This window comes from Manis pentadactyla, chromosome 12 (genome assembly GCF_030020395.1).
Source record: "Manis pentadactyla isolate mManPen7 chromosome 12, mManPen7.hap1, whole genome shotgun sequence".
Classification (NCBI taxonomy): Eukaryota; Metazoa; Chordata; class Mammalia; order Pholidota; family Manidae; genus Manis; species Manis pentadactyla.
In genome coordinates, this window is record NC_080030.1 from 3,350,300 (window position 1) to 3,364,704 (window position 14,405).

At 64.6% G+C, this 14,405-nt stretch overlaps 2 protein-coding genes across 5 annotated transcripts in view; one reads left to right on the forward strand and one right to left on the reverse strand.

Moving 5' to 3' along the window:
• EVI5L (ecotropic viral integration site 5 like) overlaps positions 1–3,485 on the forward strand; it is a 25,876-nt gene extending 22,391 nt beyond the window's left edge. For both annotated transcript variants that reach the window (XM_036890689.2, XM_036890690.2), the window contains 6 exons: positions 938–1,078; positions 1,155–1,310; positions 1,403–1,549; positions 1,627–1,722; positions 1,801–1,896; positions 2,010–3,485. In XM_036890689.2, the coding sequence (XP_036746584.2) occupies positions 938–1,078; positions 1,155–1,310; positions 1,403–1,549; positions 1,627–1,722; positions 1,801–1,896; positions 2,010–2,300 (927 nt within the window). In that variant the 3' untranslated portion in view covers positions 2,301–3,485. The remainder of the gene's footprint in view (positions 1–937; positions 1,079–1,154; positions 1,311–1,402; positions 1,550–1,626; positions 1,723–1,800; positions 1,897–2,009) is intronic.
• Positions 1–10,554, reverse strand: part of PRR36 (proline rich 36) — a 20,274-nt gene extending 9,720 nt beyond the window's left edge. The window contains exons 1-8 of one of the 3 annotated variants that reach the window (XM_057489688.1): positions 10,424–10,522; positions 10,147–10,293; positions 9,587–9,861; positions 9,376–9,475; positions 9,025–9,137; positions 7,664–8,931; positions 6,814–7,630; positions 5,741–6,578 (exon numbers count right to left, since the gene is read on the reverse strand). In XM_057489688.1, the coding sequence (XP_057345671.1) occupies positions 6,055–6,578; positions 6,814–7,630; positions 7,664–8,931; positions 9,025–9,137; positions 9,376–9,475; positions 9,587–9,854 (3,090 nt within the window). In that variant the 5' untranslated portion in view covers positions 9,855–9,861; positions 10,147–10,293; positions 10,424–10,522 and the 3' untranslated portion in view covers positions 5,741–6,054. Of the gene's footprint in view, positions 1–5,740; positions 6,579–6,813; positions 7,631–7,663; positions 8,932–9,024; positions 9,138–9,375; positions 9,476–9,586; positions 9,862–10,146; positions 10,294–10,423 lie in introns of those variants that run through there. The other 2 variants (XM_057489690.1, XM_057489689.1) reach the window with 2 other exon arrangements.
• Between the last annotated feature and the right edge of the window lie 3,851 nt (positions 10,555–14,405).

Consider the following 14,405-nt stretch of genomic DNA (forward strand, 5'->3'; position numbering starts at 1 on the left):
AGCTCCTTGAGGTGCACGCCTGCCCTCAAGCAGCCAGCCATGTGGTGGCTGTCCTGGGCTCCCTGGACACATGTCCCACCTGTGTGTCTCCCCCAGCCCTGGGTTCCAGGATGGAGAGGGAGGGAAGGCCCCTGCCTGTCAGGGTTGCTCTCCCAGACTCCACTCTCATGGAAACAGCACCCAGGGGGCTGATCGGGGCCACCTTCTCCCACCTACAGCCCTGAAAGGGCCCCAGGCCTCCTGGTCTGTCCTCAACTCCTTTCATGCTGACTCAGTATTGACTCAACACCCACAGAGCCTGGGGAAAAAGGGAAGTGTCCTGGCCACTAGGACCCCTCACAGACTGGTAGGAGCTCTGCATTATCTGGGGCGCCCACCCAGGTGGGCGTCTCGGCCCTAGCCTTGTGTGGGGCTATCTGCCTCACAGTCCTCATCAGCCAGCCCAGCAGCACTGGACAGAAGTGGCACCTGGTAGATCCACGGCCCTCCCTCCAGCCCCCAGAGCCAAGCAAGGACCAGTGAGGACCTTAGGCAGCAAGCTGGACTTCTGTCCAAGAAGCTAGAACACAAATCCCACCCCTGAGCCCTTGGGACGCCCTCAGCCCCTTCAGTGGGGAGGAGCTGCCTGGCCTGGGGTGGGGGGCAGGGACAGGGTGCTGTAATCCGCGGGCTTCTCAGCTCCCCCTGGGACAGGTTCTGGGTCTCGGGTTCTCAGGTGGGTGGGCGGCAGGAACGTTTATTGGGGGTGGTGGTGGCCTAGGACAGTCCCGTCACAGCAGATGCTGGCCTGCTTCTCGTCCTGGGACGGCTCCCAGCTCCTCCTGGGTGCAGAGTGCACCCACTCTCAGCAGGGCTGCCCAAGGTGGCTCTCGGGGGAAATGTGCGCTGGGGTCCCGGTTCTGCAGCCCCTGGACTCTGATCACTTCTCTTCCCGCAGAGGAACAGCTCGCTGCCCGACGAGAACAACGTGGCGCAGCTGCAGGAGGAACTGAAGGCACTCAAGGTGCGGGAGGGCGAGGCGGTGGCCTCCGCGCGGGACCTGAAGCTGCAGCTGCAGGAGCTGTCGGACACCTGGCAGGTGACGCGCACGAAGCGGCCAGGCGCGCCCTCGAGGCGGCCCTGCGGCCGGGACTGACCCTGGCCTCTGCCCCCAGGCCCATCTGTCCCGCGGCGGCCGCTGGAAGGAGTCCCCGCGGAAGATGGCACTGGGCGAGCTGCAGGACGAGCTGATGAGCGTGCGTCTCCGCGAGGCCCAGGCGCTGGCCGAGGGCCGCGAGCTGCGGCAGCGCGTGGTGGAGCTGGAGACACAGGTGGCCACGCGCTGGGGACGGGCACGTGGTGTCGCGGCAGGGCCCCTCGGCCGGGCCGTGACCCCGCCCCCGCCCTGCGTGCCCCCTCCCAGGACCACATCCACCGGAACCTGCTGAACCGTGTGGAGGCGGAGCGCGCTGCGCTGCAGGAGAAGCTGCAGTACCTGGCGGCGCAGAACAAGGGGCTGCAGACGCAGCTCAGCGAAAGCCGCCGCAAGCAGGCGGAGGCAGAGTGCAAGGTGCGCGCCCGACCGCGGCCTGGCTGCGGGGGCTCCGGCCCACCGCGCGCCTGACCTCCCCTCTCCCTCGTCCGCAGAGCAAGGAGGAAGTGATGGCCGTGCGCCTGAGGGAGGCGGACAGCATGGCGGCGGTGGCCGAGATGCGCCAGCGCATCGCCGAGCTGGAGATCCAGGTGAGCGGCGGGAAGGGCGCGGGCGGCGGGCCCCAGGGCGGGTGCCGCCCTGACCCCGCGTTCCCTGGCCGCCCGCAGAGGGAGGAGGGCCGCATCCAGGGCCAGCTGAACCACTCGGACTCCTCGCAGTACATTCGCGAGCTCAAGGACCAGATAGAGGAGCTGAAGGCCGAGGTGGGCGGCGCGGGCGCGGCGCGGGGGCCTCGGGGAGCCGAGCGGGGGAGGCCGGGGGTCGGACGCCGCCCGCGGGGCGTCCGTGACCGCCTGCAGCGCCGGTCCCGCCCCAGGTGCGGCTGCTGAAGGGTCCGCCGCCCTTCGAGGACCCGCTGGCCTTCGACGGGCTCAGCCTGGCGCGGCACCTGGACGAAGACTCGCTGCCATCGTCCGACGAGGAGCTGCTCGGCGTGGGCGTGGGCGTGGGTGTGGGCGCGGCGCTGCAGGACGCACTCTACCCGCTGTCCCCGCGCGACGCGCGCTTCTTCCGCCATCTGGAGCGGCCGGCCAAGGACAGCGAGGGCAGCTCTGACAGCGACGCCGACGAGCTGGCTGCACCCTATAGTCAGGGCCTGGACAACTGAGGCCGTGCCCACGCCCGGAGCCAGGGGCCGCTGCCTGTTCGTCCACGGGCTGCTGGACTGCAGAAACTGACTCCCACCCAAGGGCCCAGCGCAGCAGGTGAGAGGGTAGGGCCGGAGGCTGAGGATCCGCAGAGTCCTGGCAGGCCGCCCCTCCCCAACAGTGTTCACACGTCTTGGTCCGCACCCCTCCGGGCCCAGTTACCCGGGGGGGGGGGGCCCTCTTAGCAGCCAGGGCAGGGGACAACCCAGAGGTCCTGGGACTGGATGAGCAGGAAGCTCCCTCCTTCCAGCCGTTCTGGGACAAGGGCGGCCAGGCCCGGAAGGGCCTAGGAGGTGGAGGAGGCCTGAGGAAGAAGGGCAGCTCCAAGCTGGGCTGTACCTCCCACCATGCTCCTGGGGACCCTGGCCGCAGGGGACACACGGCCAGGCTGGGCTTTCCTGCCTGGTGCAGGCATTGTGGCCCCTGCAGCAGAAACCAAAGCCCCGCTACTGTGTGCAAGGCACCAGGTGTGTGCGGCTGGTGGGAACCAGCCCAGGCCAGGGCAGTGACTGTCTCTGCTTCTGGGGCCCAGAGCAGCTGCGAGGAGGTGAAGACATCCCCTCTCCCCAGCGCCCCACATCTTCCTCTGTGAGATGCCCCTGTCGTACCGTCTTGGCCAGTGATGGAGGGGCTCCCCGACCCAGGCTAGCCTCTCTGCAGGGGCCCTCAGCCCCCACTCCCCTTCCTGTGCCCCTAGCCTCGCTCTCCAGCCAGGGTCAGGGCCAAGCCCAGGGGAGGAGGCTCCCCGAGGGAGCTGCCTGCCCTCGCCTGCCCCTGCTGGCCGCGCAGCCTCTGTGGAGTCAGAGCTGAGAACGGTGCCAAAGTCCAGCGATGTCCCCAAATCCCCACCGCCACCCCCGCCTCGTGACCCCCGGGGCTGATCCCTGGTGCTCCTGGAGCCTCGAGCAGCAGCGCCACAAGCAGTCTCCCTGGCGCCCCCTGGGGTGGGGACCCATGCTCAGCCCCCCTTCCTGGTCACCCACTTCTCAGTGTTACAATGTCTGGAGACCAGAGTGGGCATCTCGGGGCTCTCCTATGTGCCCCCACACTGCCCACCACCATTTTGCACACTGCCTGTTCACACTCCACATGTTGCCCAGGCGGGAAAGATGGAAAATAAAGTGTATTTACACAGTCACAGATAAGGGACACTGAGTGTGGAGTGCCTGGAGGAACTGTAAGCAGACCAGGTCCCCAGCCCCTTTCCTGCAAAGCCAGTGGGCTGTCCTCGCCCTTGGGAGCCTCCTTCCATCTAAGAGAATCAGGGGCAAAGGTCACAGCAGGCCAGCTAGGGTGCCAAGAGGCTGCCCGGGATGGAGGCAGCATGGAGAGGAAAGCAGGACATTCACTGAGGGGTGGGAGCAAGTGTGGGGGCTGGGGGAGAGGGCTGGTGGAGGGGAGCACGTCAAAGAGGACCCCAGAGGTCAGGATGCCAGACGGATCCTTCCAGCATGCATTTGCAGAAGGGTGGCTCTGGAGATGGGCAGGGAGGAGTGGGTTGGGGGCATGATTCCCACTGGGGGCACTCAGCTTGGGCTTCCCCCGAGAGACAATGGGGAGTGTGAGGTCTTGGGGCTTCAGGAAGGTGCAGGATCTGGTTGTGTTCATTCAGCACACGTTTCCTGAAACCTTCAGGGTGCTCTTCTTCCATGCCTGGTTCTGAGGGACTCCCAGTGCAGCAGAGACAGACATGGGTTGGGGGTCGGGGCTGAGCCTGCGCGCTAGTGTGTGAAGTGTTGGGGGATCAGGGAAAGCTTCCTGGAAGAGGCTAAGGTGTTGGAGCCAGATCCAAGGGCAAAAGCATAAAGCCAGATGAGGCAGGGACCAGCAAGGGGACACATTACACCCTGTGACAAGGAACAGGAGAGAGTGGACGTGGCCATACCAGGAACTGGCTTCTCTGCTCTGGAGCCACAGTTTGTGCTTTGAACTGAGGGCACCGGGTAGCCAGGGAGAGCTTAGGTAAGGGGACCACAGTTGGGGGGTCAGTGATGCCAGGGCAGAGTCCAAACTAAGCTGGGCAGTAGGAGCAATGAGTGGTGGCTTCCCTGGGGGAAGGAGGCCCAGAGGCAGAGTCCTTTGTGGGGTTCCCCCATGGAGCTTGCTTCCTGCACACACCGGCTCCCAGGGTGGCGGTGGCAGGGCCCCAGTGGGACAGGGCCAATTGTCTCCTGTGACCCCAGGCTGTGAGGTGGCCACATCTTGGGTGGGGACAGGCAGGACTTGGTGATCTGTGTCTGACAGAAACCTGGCTACAGAGTGGACTTCGGGGACTGGGTCTGGGGGCAGAAACAGGGCTACGGGCCTAACACGGGGTCATACCCTGTCCTTTTACCTGCCCTGGGGGCTGTGGTCCCCACTGGCCTCCATCATTCTTGTTATGAAGCAGAAGACCCTTAAGGCAGAAAGGGCTAGAGGATGTGTTTCCTGTAGGGGAACTTGGGATAAAGGGCCTGGGCTGGGCTTGGGCAAAGGGGGTCCATGGTCAAGGTGACTGGGCCTTGGAAGGAAGGGCAAGGAATTCAGATGGGGAGATAAATGGGGACCGAGGATGGCTGTGAAAACGTTCACTGTGAGCCACAGGCGAGGATGCTTGCCTGAGGGGCTTGCAGAGGACATGCTAAGTTGGGAGAAAAGGTGAGGCCCATGGATTGGCAGGCACAAAGGGGCACGGAGAGGACACCTGGTGAGGAGGGGCAATGGGCAGACTACCTGGTCTCCCACCCAGCCTTAGGCAAGGCTACTTCCCCAGAGACCCCGCCTGGCACAGTCAGCCCCCTGGGGACACGGGATCCTTGGTGGGGCCCTAGGCCCTATACTGGGTCCTGATGAATCTCGGGCCCTGCTACAGGCCTGCCTTCTGCACTGGAGCCTCCTCCATGAGCAGAGGGTAGCGCGCCCAGAGTTGGGAGGGTGCAGGTGGGTACGAAGTCGCCCTCTTTCGGGCGACCCCTCCCTCCCAAACGCACCCCAGGGTAGCCAAGGTAAGGGGGTTGTGCATTGTGAAGAGGGGCCTCAGGAAAGGCCCCAGACTTGCCCAGACCTGAGCCAGCCCTTCCCACGTGTCTCCCCCCAAGGGGCGCCGGCTCCCCTGACGGAGTGTAGAGACAGTTTTGGTCTTTTGTCCACGCCAGCCACACACTGGCTCAACCTCTCGGTCGCGCGGCTCCACCTGGCCCAACGTCAGACGGCAAAAGGCTCGCGTTCACGCACGTGGGGGCGCGGCACTGGACGGGTCGCACCGCTGCCCGGTCTCGCGTGCCCTGTCTTATCCTCCGTACAGGAGCCGCGCCGCTGCCCAGTGTGCGCAAGGCCTTCAGCCGGGCAACAATCTACTCGCGCACAGCCGCCAGCACCGCCTCCGGCCCGGCCCCAGCGGCTACCGCAAAGGTGCCCAGGCTACAACTTCCAGGCTTTATTGCAAACTGAGCTGCGCGCGGCTGACAACACAGGACATGGGGCGGGGCATAGGCCGAAGGGGACGGGGCTCCAGGAAAGGGAGGGAGTCCTAAGCCAAAGGGGCGGGGTTCAGTCAGAACCTTGGCCGTAGGCGGATGGGTCGGGAGACTCGGCCACAATTCTAGGGCTCTAGGGGACTAAGACCGATCCACAGACCAGGACTCTGGCGGAGGAGGGTGGGGGTCTAAGACAGGCGTATCGGAGGGGCGAATCTTAAAGCTGGGGCGGGGTGAGTGAGCGGGCCCGGGGTCTGGCTCAGTGGAAGGTCTCCACCTCCACCACGGTCCAGTCACCCTGTGGGGAAGCCACGTCGTCCGGGGAGAAGCTGGTGACCGAGGTGATGCTGGCGCGGGACTCGTCCAGGGGAGACAACAGTTCGGCCCAGCGGCCCAGTTCAGCATCGCTGAGCGCAGTCCGGGCACCGGCCCCGACGCCACCGGCCCCCGAGTCCCCGGGGTCCCCACCGCCGTCGCCGCCCGCGGCACCTTCGGCTGCCGCGAGCAGCAGCGTCCGGCTCAGCAGGTGCTGCACGACGCTCGCCTGCAGCGCCCCCAGCGGCAGCTCGCCCAGGCGCGCCGGCTTTGCGCCCCGCGGGACCACCCCCGCCGCTGCTGCCGCCGCCGCCGCCGCCGCCTTCCCACCGCCCGCGCCAGGCCCAGACCCAGGATCCAGCACGCCGGAGGCGGCAGGCGCCGACTCGGGCCCTTCGGCCTCGTAGATAGTACACAGGCCCTCGGCGGAGCTCGTCCCGGCAGCGGGAGACCAGGGAAGCGGCTCCCCTGCGGGGAGAAGGTCACGCTGTGCCCGAGTGGGAGCCCCGCCCGCCGCAGGCCCGCGCCCTGCCCCGCCCCTCCACGACCAGCCCCGAGCGGAGAGGCTTCGCCTCCGACCCCTCCCCTGCCCTCCCGGCCCCGGCCCCAGGACCCACTGCCCCTGAGGAGCGCCTCGCCCGCAGCCCTGCTCCCTGCACTCCCGCCTCACCCCCTCGGCTCGGCGGTATGGAGGGCTGCTCACCTGGGGTGCCACGAACGGCCAGCGGCGGCGCGGGGCTGCGGCTCCAGGAGGCCGGGTGGCAGGCGGCAAGCTCGGCGTCGGCGGGCGGGGAGCCCACAGCGCCGCCCTCCGGCCCGCTGTCGTAGCCGCGCAGCTCCTCAGGCGTGCTCGTGGCGCTGCTGCTGTGGCCCGCTAGGTCCGGGCCGCTCAGCGTGCTGGATGGGCTGCGCGACGGCGGCGGCGGAGCCGGGGCCAGCGCCAGGGTCAGCCGCGGGCCTGAGACCGGGGCATCGGGACCTGGGGTCGGGGGACGGCGTGGGGCGTGCAGAGGGGGTGAGGCCAGCGGAGAGGGGGATGCCTGCAGAGGGAGCGCGGCCAGGGAAGGTGGGGCCTGCGAAGGGAGCGTGGTCAGGGGGAGCGGAGGGACCTGCAGCGTCGGGGAGGCAGGGGGAGAGGGAGGGGCCTGCGGAGGAGGCGTGGCCAGGGGCTGCGGAGGGACCTCCAGAGTGGGGGAAGCAGGAGGAGAGGGAGGGGACTGCAGAGGGAACAGAGCCCGGGGAGGTGGGGCCTGCGAAGGGAGTGTGGCCATTGGGGAGAGAGGGACCTGCAGAGGGGATGAGGCAGGGAGGGAGGGCGTGGCCTGATGAGGGGGCGTGGTCAAGCGAAAGGGAGGGACGTGCATAGGGGGAGGAGGGGTCTGTAGAGGAAGCGAGGTCATGGGGAGGGGAGAGACCTGCAGAGGGGGTGAGGCAGGGGGAGAGGGAGGGGACTGCACAGAGGGCAAGGCCAGGGAATGTGGACCCTCAGGAGGGGCTGTGGCCATGGAGGAGGGAGGGACCTGCAGAGGCGAGGCAGGGGTAGAGGGAGGAACCTGAAGAGGGGGCAAGGCCAAACACGGTGGGGCTGGGTAAGGGGGCGTGTCCAGGGGAGGGGGAAGAGAAGGAGGGGCCTGCAAAGGGGGCAAGGCCAGGGAAGGCAGGGCCTGCAGAGGGGCCTCAGCTGAAGACGGAATGGCCTGCAGAGGTGGTGGGGTCTGTGTAGGGGGCAGGGTCTGGGGAGAGGGCAGGGCTGGAAGAGGTGTGGCCAGAGGAGATGGTGTCTGCGAGCGAGGCGTGGTGTGTGGAGGGGGCGTGGCAAGGGGAGAGGGAGGAGCCTGCAGAGGCAGTGAGAGCAAGGCCGACGGAGAGCACAGAGGACCCTGCGGGGAGAGGCTGGTCAGAGAGGCTTGCGAAGGGGATGCGGCCAGAGGAGGGTCCTGCGTTGGAGGCGTGGCCAGCGCACAGGGCGGAGTCTGAAGAGGAGGCGTGGTTAAAGCGGAAAAGGACGGCGGGGTGGGTGTGGCCAAAGGATAACGCGGTGTCGGAAGAGGGGGCAAAACCGGAGAAGAGTGGGTGGGGGTCATACTTTGCGGAGGGGGCGCCACTGATGGAGAGAATGGGACCAGAAAAGTGGCCGAAGGAGAGGCGGGCAAGTCCGGAAAGGAGGCACCCTGTGTGGGTGGAGCCTGAAGAGGGGGTGTGGCTGGAGGGGAGGGGAGGGGCTGAAGAAAGAGTGTAGCTGAGGGAGGAGGGGCTAGTATGAGGGGCGTGGCCAACGGGCAGGGTAGAGTCGAGGGGGGCGTGGTCGGAGGCGAGGGCGGGAGCGTGTCTGGCAGGCCAGTGGCTGTGGTGAGAGGAGGCGGTGCCGGCTGTGCGGGCAAACCTGGCGGAGGGGGTATGGTCGAAGGAGTAGAGGTTCGAGGACCGGGGACTGAGCTCCTCCTTGGGGGCGTGGCCTGTGGGGGGCGCAGAACCTGCTGCCCTTTCGACTTGGACTGCGAAGAATGCCCCGGAACGCGGGGTGTTCCTGCGAGCGAGGCCCCAGAGCGGGCTGGAGAGGACAGAGGAGTGGCGCTGGAGGCCGGGGGGCGCGAAGCTGGCCTCTGGAGGCCCCCGCCGGCGCTGGGTCGCCTCCTGGCGGCGGCGCTCGGCTCTGCTGTGCTGCGCTCCGGGGCGCTGCCCATTGATTTCTTGGGGGCCTCGTTCGGAGGCCGCGGCCGAGCACTCGGGGCTGCTCGGGGGAGACCCACCTCAGCACCCGCAGCCCGGGACCGACGGGAGATGGCCGGGGAAGAGGTGCCTGGAGGGGGCCCCGATAAGTCTGGGGACAAAGCAGAAGGCCGAACGGTCACCGATCCTTCCCGGCTGGTGCCTCTCACTGCCCAGGAACCCCGCTCCTCCCCAGGCCGCCTACCTCTCCGTGCCGCGGCGCTCAGGGCGCTCCTTCTGGGCGCTTCTGGGGCTTTTCCTCTGGCCGCAGCTTCCTCAGCTTGGGGCCGGAGCCCCTTCTGCCCAAGAGGGCCTCCCCTGGGGACAGGAGGGAACGCGCTCAGGGCAGAGCCCCCGCCCCTGCTTCCTCTCCCAAGTTTACATTTTCCCGTCTGTGAAAGGAGGCACATGTGCTCCTGCGGGCCATTAATGGCTTTCCACTGGCGCCCACTGACGTGCAAGGGCTCCCACGCCCCAATTCATGTGCAGAATTAAAAGGTTCCAGATAGTGACACTAACCCTTGGCTAAGGGACTAGGGGAGAGGAGGCGTGTTACCTGGCGGTGCCGCTGGAACGCCCCGGGCTAGAGATAGAGGCCGGGCCGGGGGTCTTGGCAGGGGGCCGCTCCCCTCTCCCAGCCACCGGGGGCCTGGAGGCTGCGGGTAGAAGGCGAGTCAAGACCATGCCAGGAGACGGGCAGGAAACTGGGGCCTCAGAAAGAAAGGGGGTAGGAAAGTGGCGTCCGAATCGGGGAAAGGGGCCGGTACCCGGGCTCCGGGGGCCGGTCCCGCCGCTCCGCGTTGGTCCCACCCGGGAAGCAGTCTCTGGGACGACGGCTGCCCGGACGCCCCCAGCTCGCTCAGCCAGGGGCCCTCGCCCCGCAGCTCCCGCGGCTCCCAGAACTCGGAGGGCCGCGCTGGTTACTGGGGGAGGGGGTCGGGGGGACCCTGGGGGTCTGGGGGTCGGAAGGCCAGGAGGGCGAGAAGCCGGCGTCCGCGCGGTGGCCCCAGCCCTGGCCTTGTCCCTCTTGTCCATGCCGCACCTGCCGGGGACGCAGAGATCAGCATCAGACCGCTGCTCTGACCGCAGGAGCCCGGGTCCTGGCACCCCACTGGCACTTCCCCAGCGTCGCCACCCATGGACATCCAAGCCCCAGTCTGGATCCACTTCCCTCCCCCCTCAGCCACCCACATGCTCACCAGCTCAGCTGCTCAGGGCTGTTGTCCCCAAGTTCCACCCCCGCGGTCCTCCCCCAAAGTGGAGAGGCCCGGCCCGCCGCAGCCCACCGACTCTGCTCCCTTTCAGGACCCGAGATCCACGCCCCTACCCCTCGGCTCCTCCGAGACCCAGGCCACCAGACTCGAGAAAGGGGGATGCCACGGGCTCCAGATGGAGGATCGGGCGCTCACGGCCGGGTCCCGTTGCCAGCCTCCAGCGCGCTCTCCGGGCCTCCCCGCGGGATGCGGGCACCTGCCTGGAGGAGTAGAGGCCCCGCTGCCCGCGAACGGGCTCGGGGAGACAAAGAGCCGCGTCCCGGGCGCGTCCCCGCCCCCCGCCGAACCCGGGTCCAGGCCGCCGCCTCCACCTGCTCGCGCCGCGCTCACCTCGGGCTCCAGCCGCCCGCCGCTCTGCTCCGGTCTTCTGGGGTGGGGCTGGGAGGCCGCGGGCGCAGGGCGGGCGAGGGGAGGGGGCGGCGGGCTTCAAGCGGGGAGCCGCGGGCGCGTGTTTGATCCGGACCCGGGAGCGCGCTGAAGCGGGCAGGCGCGTGCTGGAGGGAGGGCGGCGCGGCTTCTCCGCGGCTGCGCCCAAGGACCCGGCCACCGCGGGAGGGACCTGGAAGGAGTCCCGCAGGGTCCCAGCCCGGCCTCGCCGCGACCAAACACACGCACCTGCCGTGGCCCCCTACCCGACCACCTGGCGACCAAGGCCCGCCTGCACACCGATAGGCTGGGCCCTGGCAACCATGGGGGCGGGACCAACGCCAATCGACCAATCCGGCCGCTCGATGGCCTTGGTCCCTGTCCTCGCCTTCGCGACCGCCCCGCAGGATCCCCTGGGGCCTATTCGCCTCTCACTTCCGAAGACTTTTCCCAGACTCCGGAAAACCCCCTACTCCTTGGGGATTGAGGGGTGCACCTCGGATTTGGGGTCAATAGAGAAAGCAAGGATGTCAAGGAGGGGTGAAGTCAAGTCAGCAAAGGCTTCCTGGCAGAGCCCCGCTTTCGCGGGGACAAGGTTAAGGGAGGCGGGCTAGGAGGTGTCAAAACGGGGACATGAAGGGGCAGAGACAACCCCGTTGGAGGCTGGCCAACCCAGGCCAGCCAGCGGGAGTGGGAGGTGCCATTTTGGCAGGGGTCTCTGTGGAGAGCCTTGCTGGGCTGGGGACTGTGGCATGGAGGGGGCAGAAGTGTGAGGAGGGGGTGTTCTTTGGACCCTACCCTTCCCATGGACCCTCCCCCATTCTGGGAGAAGTGCTCCTCACCACTCCCCGGGGCACTGCCTTGCAGATCCATTCCGGGTCTCACCTTCTCCCCAGGTTTACCAAGTGTCAACTGTGGGGGCCCCTCCTGGCATGACCGGAGCCCAGTGCCCCTGCCTGCCCACCCACCCACCAGCAGCACCCTCCTGAGTCACATCAGCCCACCCAGAGGTCCACCCTCTGACCTCCTGTGGTGCAAGGTCCCAAGTCTACACTGAGTCCATTCTGCATTTCACCGGGCTCTGGACTCTGCCTTCCTGCAAGAACACTCCTCCACTGTCCATCAACAGGGGGATAGATTGCACAAACCCAAGTACACCACACAATGGAGTATGCCTCAGAAATAAAAAGCAGCAACCTATGGAGACAGTGAAAACAGGGACAAACCTCAGAAACATTCTGCTAAACATAAGAAGTCACACATGCGTGGCATGCACCATATGATTCTATTTATATAAAATTCTGGAAAATACAAGCAGATCTATAGTGATTCCAAGCAAATCAGTGGTTGCTGGGGCCTGGTGGGGGAGGAGGACTATTGAACCCCTCAGATTCTTGACCCTCAGAAACCGTGGGAGACAATAAATGCTTGTTGTTTTAAGCTGCTAGGTTTGGGGGTAATTTGTTACACAGCAATAGATAACTTACCTCAGGTTCACAAAACGTTTGAAGCTGGGTATTGAACAAGTGGTGGTGAGAATGTGGGGGGAATTTGAACCCTTATGCACTGTTACAAATATAAAGTGGTGCAGCCACTGTGAAAAGCAGTATGGCAGGTCCTCAAAAAATTAAACAGAAAGGACAGTATGATCCAGCAATCTCACCTAAAAGCGAGGACTTGAGATACCTGCACACCCGTGTTCATAGCAGCACTATTCACAACAGCTAAGAGGTGGAAGAACTCGAGTGCCCATTGGAGGAGGAAAGTGGTGCATCTACACAATGGATATTATCCAGCTTTAAAACGGAAGGACGTTCCACTACGCTAATGGACAGTGACTGCAACGGGGTGGGGGTGGGGGCTTGATAGTATGGGTGAATGTAGTAACCAAATGTTGTTCATGTGACTCCTTCATAAGATCGTATATCAATGATACTTAAATAAATTTAAAAAAAAAGGAAGGACATTCTGTCTGACACCTGCTACAACGTGGGTGGACCTTGAGGACACTGTGCTCAGTGAAATAAGCCAGAAGTAAGAGGATGAATCCTGTCTGATCCCACTCTTAGGAGGTCCCCAGAGGAGCCCCATCCACAGAGACAGAAAGTGGGTGGCAGGGCCGGGGCTCAGGGAGGGGACAGGGAGTGAGTGTTTCATGGGGACAGAGCTTCAGTCTGGGAAGATGGAAGCTCTGGAGTGGATGGTAGGGACGGCTGCAGAATGCCATGAATGTGCGTAAAGCCACTGAACTGTACATGTAAGAATGGTTTTAAGATGGTAAATTCTATGTTATGCAGATTTTGTACAATTTTTTTAAAGGCTGGATGTTATCAATGTGGGAAAACTCAGGCACTACCAAGCAGGCAGCCTTTCTGGAGAACAGCTGGAAAGCGGTGTGAGCGGGTGTCCTGGGACCCAGCCATGCCGCTAAGCATCTACATTGTGGCAGATGCCCCCTCCTCCTTATACCCTGAGCACCCACAGTCCCCACGTGCAGGGGAAGTCGGAAGTCAACACCCCTCCCCCACCCAGAGCCACCTCAGCGGGGACAGACAGGAGCTGAGGCATCAATATGTCAGCTCTCTCACCCCTTGGATGGGGACAATCGGAGGCATGTTCCCCATCATCTCCCAGAGCTCCCCAGCTGAGTGGAGCCTCTTTGCCCACAGGCTTGTTCACTCATTAACACACTGTCATTAATGCTTACTGACTTCTGCCCCTTCTCAGCCTCACCTCCGCACTGCCCCACCACTAGTGCTGCTTGGAATTGCCTTCCAGATAAACTTATCTGCATGCAGTTCCTTGTCTCAGGGTCCACATCTAAGACAAAACCTCACTCATCCACCCATCCATCATGTACTGGATGCCCGCTGGGTGCCAGACACCACTCCAAGTGCTGGGGCCACAGTGGAAGCAGAGGAGATGTGTGTCTGAAGTGCGTGGGGCTTCCATCCAGTGACCAAGAGATCCTTGCACAAGGGCCCAAAGCAATGTGTTATCAGGATGTTCTGGCAGAAAACTGGAATCTGCCCCTCCAGGCGCAGTCCCCAGCTTCTCCAGAGGCACAAAGAAGCCCGGGGAGACTATGCCCAGCCCAGCCCTGTCATATCACAAACTAACCTTCTCCTCATGTGCCATTTGTGTCTCCTGCCCTGCTGGGACAGAGGCTTGGAGAGAGGACGGGCCTTGCTTATCTTGTGCACACAATGAAGGTTTGACTTTTGGTGGCCTGTGGTCGCGTCCACACGGAACTCACTGAGGTCCAGTGCCCAAATGTGGTGCCCATTGTGGCATTTCACAGAGGAACCTAAGCCTATGGGGTCCCAATGCCCCGGGTCAGGTCTCAGGCTGTTGCTCATCTACTGAACTCACTGGGGAAGGGTCCCTCTCTCCCACCTTGACCAGGTCCCTGAAGTTTTGCAGACAGAGCAGGTCAAGGTTCAACCACAGAAGCCTGAGGGCCAAGTTGGACGATTTGCACATCTAATCCAGCCCAGGCCTCCTCCACCTGGCCCATGGGGAGGAAAGAGTGGGGGTGGGAAGGCAAAATCCTCCTTTCCAGAAACCCTCCTCCTAGCCTGACTCCCAGAGCCTTCTGACCCCTGTGCCCCCCACTGGGACCTGGGAGCATCTTCCTACTCCTCGCTATCCAAGCAGAGGACAGGCGTCCAGGCTGGGCAGGGTCAGGCAGGCGAGCACCTTCTGTTGGCTTCCTGAGGGTGGCTGGTCAGGGCAGGAAGGGGAAAGCCCCCTCCCCTCCTCTCCTGGTCGCAGGTTCCTTGGTGGCTGCCCCCGGTGTGGGCAGAGGAGGCCCTCCCTTGGGTTCTCTTCAGCCTGGCTCCCTGCAGGGTGACCCCAAGTTGGTTTTGGGAGCACAGCACCTCCACCTCCTTGTGTCCCCAGGCGCTGCAGCTGCCCCGAGTCCTAAGGTCCTTGATCCTCAGTC